General features: G+C 37.1%; 1 protein-coding gene across 5 annotated transcripts in view; it reads left to right on the top strand.

Annotated features, from left to right (window-relative positions):
* Window positions 1-12313, top strand: part of SORCS1 (sortilin related VPS10 domain containing receptor 1) — a gene marked incomplete at both ends in the record, with an annotated part of 539831 nt that overhangs the window by 465345 nt on the left and 62173 nt on the right. For all 5 annotated transcript variants that reach the window (XM_080694691.1, XM_080694692.1, XM_080694694.1 and 2 more), the window contains one exon: window positions 8023-8194. In XM_080694691.1, coding sequence (XP_080550817.1) covers window positions 8023-8194 — 172 coding nt within the window. The remainder of the gene's footprint in view (window positions 1-8022; window positions 8195-12313) is intronic.

Below are 12313 nucleotides of genomic sequence, written 5' to 3'. Positions count from 1 at the left end.
AGTGTGTATCAAGGAGAATAATTGGCTCTAAAAGTGTTGCATGTGTTTAAAGTCCACAGAAAGGAAATCACTTGCATTATTTACAGACTCATCGCTGCGGGGGCCTGTGTCACTGTTTCTTAGCCAAGAACTGTGCAGCCTCATGGCATACACACAGTAATTGTTTGTGGCTATGAAGTTGACTCCTTAGAGTATGATTTTTAGATGAGGTTTTCCATCTTCTCATAGGATGGCATAGGGTATGGGAAATGAAGTAGATGCATCTGTCATGGAAACCCTGTTCCTCAAATGGCCGTCTACCATATCCACAGCATCGTCATCAGCGATTCTCACCCAAATGCTCTGGTATAGAGACAAGAGAACACTGTTATCGATGCAGAGGCCCCGACCTGATGCTGAAACTTACACAACTCCCCAAAGTCAGTCTCTTTTTCCTGTTGTGCAAAATAAGTGAACCATATGGCTTAATCACTTTGGTATTTCCACAACCATTAAAATGACTCACTAGTAGGATTTCTTGGACTGTGAGTGCACCAAAGAAGAAAAAAATCTATATGTAATTTAGTTTTGCAATGAATCAACTCAGATTGTGGATCCTATGGGCCATTCTAATAATTCTTTATATTAAGTCATTTAGTTAAGTGTGGCTACATGTCCCAGTTCATCAAGGTTGTGTTCAAACTGAAGTCACATTTTATGTATTATTCAATTTGAATGGCTTGTTCCTTCACTCAGCTTAAGGTAAGAAAAGCTTTATCTCATCCACCTGGCCTTCCTTCTTCTGTCAGCACCCTAGTCCCTAAGTCTATCTGATTGGGTTAAGGGGAAAGTACAGAGAGCTGTTGGCTTTAGAAGAAACACTTTGGAATCTGCTGAATTGGCCATAGAATTCTAATCTTTCTGAATGTCGATGTTACAGCTGCTGCATAAGATGATTGTGAATTAAAGGCACATTGCCATGATGAATGAATTGTGTCACCTGGGATCCCAATTAAAGCATAAATGGCCATCTTTGAGTCACAATGGCTCACGTATCAGCCACAGTAAGGTCTGTTAGCTTGGATGTCTGGTCATTCCTTTTTTTTTTTTTTTTGGTGTTACTGGGGTTCCTGGAAACTGTTCTACCTCCGGGCTACACTCCCAGACCTATTTTTATATTTTTTATTTGGAAACAAGGTCTCTTAAGCCAGCAAGGCTGGCTTCGAACCTGTGCGATCCTCCCGTCTCTGCCTCCCAAGTGTGGGGAATACAAGTGTGCGCCACCACGCCTGGCTGGTCAGTCCCTTTTCACTGAGGGGATGACCTAACCCCCACCAACCAATGCTCTCCTGCAGGCAGTTTCTCAGAGTGTATGGGTGTAAAAACCTATTGTAGCCCATGTTGTTAAGCCATGTTGTTATAGTCTGTATCTCTGATGTCAGAGATCTATAGTTATGTAGATCTTTTAATTCACACATGAACACACATTGCTTTTTTCCCATGACGTGCATCACTAAGGTGGCGGGTCTAGGGATATCTGAAGTCATAGCCATATACTGTACCAAGCATTTGCCCCTTCTCTGTCCCTGAGGCTTGTTCCATTTCCTGCTCCATTAAATCCAGTGTCATTATAACAAAGCAGGGTTTTCCCTTGAGAGCAAAGCCACATAGCACAATCCATAAATTAAACTATATCTTTCTCATAGTGAGCTCCAATGTGGGACACAGTAGCTCAGGGACAATAAGACCCACCTGATGTACAAGAAAGCCTAGAATTTCAGTTTACTTTGGTCATTACATGTTATAATTGCTGTGAAAGAAACAAATGCAGGAGTACCTTCATAGAAACAAGTAGTTTCTAAGCTGATTTGTTAAGGATGAGTCAAGTATGACAGGAGAAAAAAGGAACCCACATAGTTTCCATTTTCATGGAGTAGTTAATATTAAATACTTAAGTGTCAACTCTGTACTAACTTTTGGTGTTTAATATTTAATTCTTGCAAAGTATCAAGTACCGTACTCAGCTTTTATAAATCCAGCGTCTCATTTAACGTTTTCAAGCAATTTATGAAAATATTCTGTTAAGTTTCTCTGTTTTTCAGGTAAAGAATCTGGAGATTAGAGAGAGGGTGGGTAAATTGCTTAAGTTCAAATTCATTGGGATCTTGATTTTAAACTTAGGCAATTTGGTTTCACACTAGTTTGAGCCTCTAGGTTAGTGGTCTTTAATCCTGGCTGCAAGCTACTGTCATCAGGGAAAAATTAAAACAAAAACAAACTAATACCCCAAGTTATCAATTAAATTAAAATTCTGCAGGGCAGGGCCTGGGCATCCATATATACTTAAAATGCTCCCAAGTGATTTAAAGTTTGGATAAAAGTGGGATTGCTGGGTCATGTGATATATTGAAGAGATATGTATACCCCCATGATCATTTCAGCATTACCCATGATGACCAAGATATGAAAGCAAGCTAAATACCCAAGCTAAATACCCATCTATAGGTAACTGAATAAAAGAAATGTGGTATATAAACACAGTGGGATGCTGTACAGTATTTATAAAAAGAACAAAATCTCATCCCTTTGGACAAAATGACTGGAACTGAAGGACATTATGCCAACTCCAAAAATCTAGACACAGAAAGACAAACAGTATATGATCTTACTTATAAGATCGGCCTTAGAAAGGTGATCTCATAGAAACAGAGAACAGAAAGGAGTTTGCCAGAGGACAAGGGGCTAGAGTACAGGTGGTGAAAAGGGAGATGTTGATCAAAGGGCACCCATTTTTAGTTAGACTGGAGGAATATATTTTAAGAACTGTTGTGCTGGTTGGTGAACACAGTTAATAATAATTCTAAAATATTTTTAGAAAATACATCTTTAACATTTCCAACACAAAAAATTTTAAGTTGTTTAAACAAATATATTAAGTGTGTTGATTAAATCTTTGTACAATATCTACAAAGATCAAAACATCACATTGCACCCCATCAACATACATAATCGTTATGTGTCCATTAAAAATAAATTTTAAAACATGAAGGGCAGGAAGAGTTGAGATCTTCTGAGCTTAAGCAACACTGTCACTTTCACCTACAGGGTGTAAGTGAAGAGTCATAAACATCTGTCTTCACCACCCTAAACTCACAAGGTAGAGAAAAAATAACAACTAATAGAAAAACCACAGAATATGACGACTCTCATGCTCCTTTGCAGTTTTACTCTTACAAAGGATAAAAAATGTGGCCTTCGCCTTTTTTAAGCCTGCCAGGCAGCATGGAAGCAAAAAACAGAGGAGGTGTGGGCAGAAAGGGAAAGATGACGGAGACACATCAAGATGGGCAGGAAGAGAGTAGCAGAACGCAGGGTTGTTGGAGTAATAAGGCGCTCTCTACTGATGAGCTGTAGGTAATATCAAAGGCACATTTGCAGAATGTTTCCCTTTCAGTAATTGTACAAAGACTCCCTTGCCATTACAAAGCACTTTTCTTCTTGGCAGATTGAAGAATGCTTTACCAACTAAATGCATGCCAGTAATATTCAGAGCGCAGGTCCAACATAATCATAAGTTGCCTTGTTATTACGGAGGTAGCAGCCCCATTTAATAACATATTAAATGCATTATTCATTTATGTAACTCAGACCCAGGGACAGCTGCTGGGATGAAAATAGAACTGTTCTGTAATGCACAGAGCAGGTGTGTGGTTACTTGAGTAAATTAACTCTGTATTTCTGCACAATTTTCTTCTACATTTCAGGGACAGGTCTGGGAGGGCTAATGCGATTCCATTTTCATCCAAGAAATAAAATGGATTCAGAATGGTTTTTAATGAGCACTTTTTTTTTTATAAAAAAATCACCAACAGTCTTCTCTGTGGCAGAATCCCAGGGGGACAGATGTGTGCTTCGGGTTTAAGCAGAACTGTTGCTGAGGGGTTCAGGGAAGACCACGGTGATGATTGGTCAGAATGGTGACAAACAAAAGGAATGCTCTGTGGCTCCTGATGCTGGGGTTGACCATGAGACCCCGCTCCTGTAGCTGCCCGCCAAGGCAGGGCCAGAGGTGTGCTTTGATGATAAGTGATTAAAAATCATAACCTGCCTTGAGCGTGCACAGTGCCTCAGCTCTGAAGCATGCAGGCAGTTTCTGATGCACAGTTAAGCTCACTGAGATGCCATCATGATACTGGATGGCCCTGCTAGTCATCTTCTTGCTGGTCATTTTCTTGCATGCAACAGAAGGCTGCGATTGTCCAATTGCTGTAACTTGGGTTTTTGTTTTGCCTTCTCTTTCCCGCCTGTTCTTATTTTCTCTTTCAATCAGTATATATCCACAAAAAAGTGTTGTTTACTTTAATGGGATGATGTTCCAAATGCTCAGACATGATAATGACCAATCAGAATGGGCAGGGACCTTAGGACTAGTGCAGAGTTTCAAAGAAACTCCTTAGGTGCTGGATTGTGAGGAGAAGCAAAGACTCTAAGGATAAAGATCAGCACAGCTAGATTGACAGGTGAGGTGCTTGGAATGTTTGGGGCAGCAGTAATCACCAATTGCTATACAGATATTTCAACATTTAAATGGACACAGCCATACCACTGTTAACTGCCTGGTTGCCAGTTTTGAGTATTTGGGCACAGGGAGGCCCCCCAAGAAGCTTAAAGTTCAGATATTGACACGGAGAATGAAAATCATGCAAAGGATGCCTGTCGAGGAAATCATAAAGACTCCCTTAAGAATTTAAAGGAGTACCAATCTTAATATCATATAAAGAGGCAGCCAGCCATGGTGGTACATGCCTGTAATTCTAGAACTTGGGAAGCTGAGATAGGAGGATGGTAGGTTCAAAGTCAGCCTCAACAACTTAGTGAAGTTCTCATCAACTTAGAGAAATCCTGTTTTCAAATAAAAAATAAAAATGGCTGGGGTGTAGTTCAGAGGCAGAATGCCCTTGGATTCAATCCCCAGCATCTCCACAGAGGGAAGAAAGGAAGGAAAGAAGGAAGGATGGACAGATGGATGGATGGGAGGAAGGAAGGAAGGAAGGAAGGAAAGAAGGAAGGAAAAGAGATGGGGAAGGGAAGGGGAAAGGAAAAGGGAAGGAAAAGAGGAACCGGACAGTGTAGTAGTAAAGTAGTATGTTCCAGAGACAAATCTGGGGTCCTGGGCCTATGATCTTGACAAAACAAATCAACATACTTGTGAGTTTCAACTTCCTTATTGGCGTATTAGGAATAACAATATCCCTCTTATTTGGGATATTTTGAAGGTAAATAATTAATGTTAAGAACTTCATGAATAGAGTATAATAAGCACTATATTTTTTAAAAAAAAATTTGCAGTACTGATGATTGAACCCAAAGGCATTCTACCTTTGAGCTAAACTCCCAGCCTTATTTTTTATTCTTTATTTTGAAACAGGGCCTCACTAAGTTGCAGAGGGGCTCACTAAGTAGCTGAGGCTGGCTGCAAACATGTGATCCTCCTGTCTCAGCCTCCCAAGTACTGGGATTACAAGCATGTGCCGCCATGCCGGGCTAGTAAGCACTCTTTGAATACAAATTTTATTATTGTAGTCAGGAAAATGGTCTTAGAGAAGTTAGGCTGTAAGCTGTACCTTCAAGAGTGGGTAAGATTTAGGGAGCTGATTTGGCACGCAAGAGTACAGAGAGGTGAAAAAGGAAAAAGGAAAGAAGTAGTACGGGGCATGGATTAGTAGTTTTGGGGAGGGATTTGGCTGAAGCAGAATTAGCTTGTTGGGAAGGAGTTCAGAATGAACATGTGGAGGGCTTTCTATGAATAATTATGGGATTTGCAACTTATCCAGAAGGCATTTTGGAGCTGTGAAGGTAGGGAATTGGAGGATATGTGGTAAGAATATTAAATAAAATATTGTCTGTAGTATTACATGAGTACTTGCTAAGTGATTGGGCAGTTTTAAGTAATCTGTGTGCAGTAATATACTGAGTCTTTGCACCTACCTTTGGTATAAATATTAGTGACTGATCTCTTATCCACCCATCAGTATCAAAGCCCTTGTCCAGTGTCTCTTCTGGCTTTCCCAGCTCTGCCTTGGATAATCATGTCTGAGACTCAGGAACAGAAGTAAAGACACTGGCTAGACTTCGAGGAATTGAGGAATTGCCTGCAGGCTAAATCCAGCCCAGTGGCAGTGTTGTGAATAAAGTGTTACTAAACCCTGACTCGACCGGTTCTTCCGTGCACTGTGTCTACTCTTTCATCCCATAGCCACCAAATTGAGTAGGTGTGACAAAGACTACCTAATCTGTAAATCTAAGCATTTACTATCTTGCTCTTTATCTAAAATATTTGACAGCTTCTGGCCTAGAATAGTGAGAAACTCTACTACTAACTCTAGGGAAGTAGGTTTCAGAAATTGCATATATTAATACTTATAGGTATTACTGTGAACCCCATGGTTAAAAATAAAGATATGAATTGATACAACTGAACCTCAAAATCCTTAAAAGATGCTCATCCTAAATTCACAGATTTTAATTTGCTCTGCTTTGGGCCAATTGTATAAGATAAATTTGTAGGATAATTCATTTTTTCCTATTAAAGCTAAAATAAGAAATAAGCAAATGTTTAAAGGATTTACTCAGTCCACAAAAACTGAGGATTCCATGGTATAAGGGGTTTTAATAACTTAATCAGTATAGCCTCTCATGAAATAATGAGCGGATACCTCAAATTTAGTCAGCTTTTTCTATACTATATTATTACATCCTTTATGTGATTTAATATTGAGTTACACAGACACAATAAGCTGTTCTTTGTCTGAATTGAAACTCCCTTGCAGTTTCTATAGTAGTCTCCACTTCTTCATACTTTTGCATTCTATGGTGTCAACAACACATGCTCACCTACAGTCTTAAATTAAGTGGAACGATCCAAAAATAAATGATTCATACATCTTAAATTGTGCCCCATTCTGAGTAGTGAGATTAAATCTTGCCTAACTCTATATTAAATTATTACCAGAAAACAATGAGATATTGAGAGAGAAACAACATTCGTGTGTGTTTGTGTGTGTGTGTGTGTGTGTGTGTGTGTGTGTTGTGCTATAGATTGAATCCAGAGGCATTTTATTCCTAAGCTATATCCCCCAGTCTTATTTTTATGTTTTATTTTGAAACAGGAACTTGTGAGGTTGATGACAGTCTCACTAAATTGCCAAGGCTGGTCTCCAATCCACATACTTCTGATCTCACAGCCTCCCAAGTACTGGGTTGAAGGACTTAAACCACCTCTCCTGGCTTCACTTAAATTTTATTGCAGTATATTATTGTAATTGTTCTAATTTATTATTAGATATTGTTATTAATCTTTTATTATACCTAACTTAAAATTAAAATTTGTCATAGGTAGGTATGTATGTATAGAATAATACATGTGTTTGTAGTTATTACGGCATATTATTGTAATTGTTCTATTTTATTATTAGTTATTGTTGTTAATATTTTATTATAGCTGCCTTAAAAATTAAAGTGTGTCATAAGTGTGTATGTTTAGAGGAAAGCATAGTGTTTATAGGGTTTGGTGCTATCTGTCATTTCAAGTGCCCACTGTGGGGGTGTCTTACAATGTATTCCCAATGGGAATAGGAGGACTGCTGTATGACTCATTCTAGTCCTTACTTGTATGTTCTTTGAGTTACCTCCTTAGTTACCCATTTATATCTCTTCAACTGGATCATAACTTAGGGAGGGTAAGGGCACCACCTTCCACTTCTATGCATCTCCTACAGCATCAGAAGGAAGAAGTGATTCCTTCAATGATCTGATGAATAACAGAAGTCAATTAAAATGCTAATAATTGAAAGATTGCGTTACTCCAGTGATCTGTCTCTGTTGGGTATTATATTTGAATAAGTCTAATTCTCAGAGGAGCATGAAGGGTGGGTAGTTAGGTGGTTATTAATGATCCTTAGGGAGAGGTGGTAGGTCTAGTTTAATATGGTATGAATCTGCATTTTAAGGAGCTAGCTTACCACTTGACCTTTTCTCCTTTAGGTATAGGAAGGTGGTTTCCAATAACTGTACTGATGGTGTGCGAGAACAGTACACCGCCAAACCCCAGAAGTGTCCGGGGAAGGCCCCTCGTGGGCTGCGAATCGTCACTGCGGATGGAAAGCTGACAGCAGAGCAAGGGCACAATGTCACTCTCATGGTGCAGCTGGAAGAGGTAGGCTGGCTCCCAAGTCCCTTTGGCTTTCCAGATATAGTGTTTTTTCCTAGTAAATCATGGTTTTGCTTACATATATTTTTAGTTTTTTCATTTTAGCTGTGATTATTGCTGTTGTTTTGTTCTTTTAGTTTCATGTAGTACTTCACTTTCCATGATGCATTTCTTGAATTACTTTCATTTTGTTTGAAAGTTCTTCTACACTCCTGCTTAATCTCTTACTCCACAGAGGCTCTCTTTGCATTTAACTTTGCATTACTTACTGGTACTTTTAGCCAAGTATTTTCTCAGGCCACATTAATGGTATTCCAAGAGTATTTTACACACACACACACACACACACACACACACACACACACACACACTTGAAAAGATGCTAATGCTTTTGTTCTCTCTCAACCTGATGTCTTAGTTTTATTTTCCAAAGCCAACAGTCTGGTTGAAAAGACAGCACTCAGGCCATTCTAAATATAACCAAATGTAATATCTTTGACAGTTGAACGTACATGATGTGTTCTGTAGTACACCAGGGATATTGTTACAAGCATCAATTATCATTTGCCAAAATATGGTTGTCTGAAATTTCTGGTCTTTTAGATGGTAGGAAAGATGGAAATTTATCCTACTTATTTCAGAATGTATAAAAGCATCTTTATATCATAAATGAGAAAAGTTAAATACTTTTGTTAAATTTTCTGTTATTAAGTCATGCAATCCAGCCTTCAACCATTTTTTAGGTATCTAAAATGTGGCCAACACTGTACTAAGCCCTGTGAGTACATTTTAAAGCTAATAATGACATCAGAGCTAAAATATATTATGAGCCAGTTATAATGCTACACACTTAAAATTCCAGTACTTGAGAAGCTGAGACAAGAGGTTGGCAGGTTTAAGGTCAACCTCAGAATATTCAGTGAGACTTTGTTTCAAAATTTAAATATTAAAGAAAATGGCTGAGGGTATATCTCAGGAGTAGAACACCCTTAGATTTAATCCCCATTACCAGAAAAAGAAATAAAAATATAAAAAAATATATCACAATGACTTTTGTTTTCTTCTTTCCATAGCCATTGGCTTCTGGTCTTTAACATGCAGAGAAATCAACAAGAAAGTATGTTAAGGTTCTCGGCCACATCTCCCAGAGTTTTCATTCTGCAAATTGGGGTGGAACCTGAGGATAAATATTTACTTCTAACATATTCACAGCTTATGCATTGTGCTTTGAGAAAAACAAACAAAACCAAAACAAGGTCAGTGCTAGGGAGAGAGAGAAAGCAGAGACTGTGGGGTGTGACTGAAGGGAAAAGATGAGGCATGTAAGTTTGCTTTGTCATATCTGATTAAAAAAAAAAAAACTGTTAGCAGTTTAATTCTTCCAGGACAACAGTGAATAATGAGATGAAACTGTGGGTCAAGTTTTCCTTTTGCTCCTGGTCCAAGGGCACTTTAAGACTACTGCTTGAGCTGAATTCTCCCTTCCCATAAGTCCAGGATGACTGCCTTTTCACCATCACAATCTTCTAATACAAAGATTCTCCCAAAATTGATTAGTTTGTATTTAAAATATTCATGTCAATAGAAGTCAATTAAAGTGGCTAATATTTTACATAAATTCTGCAGAAACTTTTACCTGAGGCTATGACAGATTAGTGGGGATGGGAGTGTGTGTGTGTGTGTGTGTATGTGTGTGTGTGTGTGTGTGTGTGTAGAGATGGGGGAGCAGCCTCAAGAAGGCTGAGAAGCTTCAATTCTCTTCTTGAGAAATGAAAACTTCATTGGAATGAGTCCAAATTTTATGTTGTATATCCTCTCAAGAACTTTGTCAATTCATTGTTCCACTATATATTAGATTCAGACTTCGAATTCCTAGTTGAAGTCCAGGAAGGAGGTATTAGATAAAGAGGAATAAGAAGAAAAGAAGATAGGAAATAGAGAAAATAAAAACAGGAGATGAAAGACCTAAGTCACATGTAATTATAGCCCCAGAAAGGGAAGAGGGAGATAAGGAGACAGAATTATTCTGAAGAGATAATGGATGAGAATATTCTAACACTGATAAAAGTTATCAATATCTAAACACAGATTTAAAGGGATCCACAAACCCCAAGAAAAATATATGCGAAGGAAATACCAACTTAGATATCATATTTAGACCGCTAAAACCCCAAAACAGAGAATATTTAAAAGCAGCTCAGAAAAAAATGAAATGATCTTTTTGAGGTGCTCTGGAAAACACAAGCAATTTTAAAAAGAAATTTTCACAGAAACTGAGATAATGGTGTACAGAAACCTATTTCTTAAAAAGAAATACTACAGGCAATTCTTCATGCATAAAATTTGAACCCAGAAAAAGCATACACCCCATACATATACTTCAAAATAAAGGAAGGATAACTAGCAAGTTATATATATATATATTTAAAAAGTCATATTTGTGGCACATAGCACATATAAAATTTTTAATAGCATACAAATGCAACAAATATTTAGTCAAGTTTAACAAGTTGTTTTCAGTAGCTCTACTCAAAAGATTATAACACATTTGGAAGAAAATTTTGAAGAACCTAAGTGATCATAGATCAGAAGAATGAATATTATGAAAAGATATCAATTATCTCCACCTTGATCCTAATTCAAGGCTATCCCAATAGAAATCCCCAGCAGTATTTTGTGTTAAGGTTTAAAAGATGATCATAAAACATATATGAAAATGCAGCATCTCAAGAATCTCAAAGATTATCTTGAAGATGATTCACAAAATTTGATGAGTTACATTACTAGATATCAAGACTTATTACTTATATCTCCTTCATATACAAGATGACAAAGAAAGGGTACACAGAAAAGGAAAAAATACATATACACGCACTCATAAATTTATACATAGATATGTCCATTTCAATAGAGAATATATAAATATATATGGATATTGATAGAGAATACATGTGTATATTCATATATATACACATGTATATATATGAACATATATTTATATAGAGAACATATAAATATATCAATATTTATATAGGGAATGTATAAATATATTAATATGAAAATTATAACCTTTTTAATACATGGTGCTACTACACTGAATGTCCATATGAGGATACATGAATATTGATCTCGCCTAATGCAAACAAGTGTCAAATAATGTATGTATGTATGTATGTATGTATGTATGTATGTATTTATTTAAAATGTGGGGAATTCTACTTCCTAGCTACACTTTTAGCCCATTTTTATTTTATTTATTTATTTTTTATTTTGGAACAGAGTCTCATTAAGTTTCTAAGACTGGCCTAGAACCCGAGATCTGCCTTTCTCACCCTCCCAAGTACTGGAATTTTAGGTGTATGCCTGTAAGATATTCGTAGCACACAATTTTAGTAAAAAAATTATAACAAGAAGAGTATAAATAAATCCTCCAACTCAGTAAGAAACATATTGGCAACTTAATAGAAAATGTGCAAATGAATTAAATAGGGACTTTCAAAGGAGGGTAAAGAGCCAATTGGCATATGAAAAAGTTTCAGCCTCGTGACACATCAAGGGAATTAAACTTAAAATTTAATAAAATATTGCTGTATACCATCAGAGATTTATATTTTAAAAAACTACTAATTTCAAGAGTCATTGAGAAAGTGGAGCACCCAGTCCTACATCCGATGCCATGTGGAGTGTAGCTTAGTCCTTCCACTTCCGGTGCCTGTTTGACACTAAGCTTGTGAGACAAAAATACACAACCTGGGACTCATCATATTTCACTTCTGATACAGCAGTGTTGTACTTCCCATGGTTTCAGTTATAGTCAACCACAGTCCAAAAATGTTACATAGAAATTCATCTTCAGCTTTAAATAACCTTTATTAAAGCATACTGCTATAGTTGTTCTATTTTAGTAATGTCTATTATTTATCATCTGTTACTCTGCCTCATTTAGAAACTAAACTTTGCCATATTATCTGTATGTGTATAAAAATTATATAGTATGTATGTGGTTTGTTCCTATCTATGCTTTTAGGCATCTGGTGGAAGTCTTGCAATGCATACCACACATATCAGAGATTACTGTATTTATCATAAATTCATGCACATAGTGACCATAAAACATGTAAGATA

The sequence above is a fragment of the Muscardinus avellanarius genome (genome assembly GCF_963383645.1).
Source record: "Muscardinus avellanarius genome assembly, chromosome: 4".
Taxonomy (NCBI): domain Eukaryota; kingdom Metazoa; phylum Chordata; class Mammalia; order Rodentia; family Gliridae; genus Muscardinus; species Muscardinus avellanarius.
The sequence above is the reverse complement of the archived record's forward strand: the minus strand, read 5'-3'. Positions and strand labels throughout refer to the sequence as shown.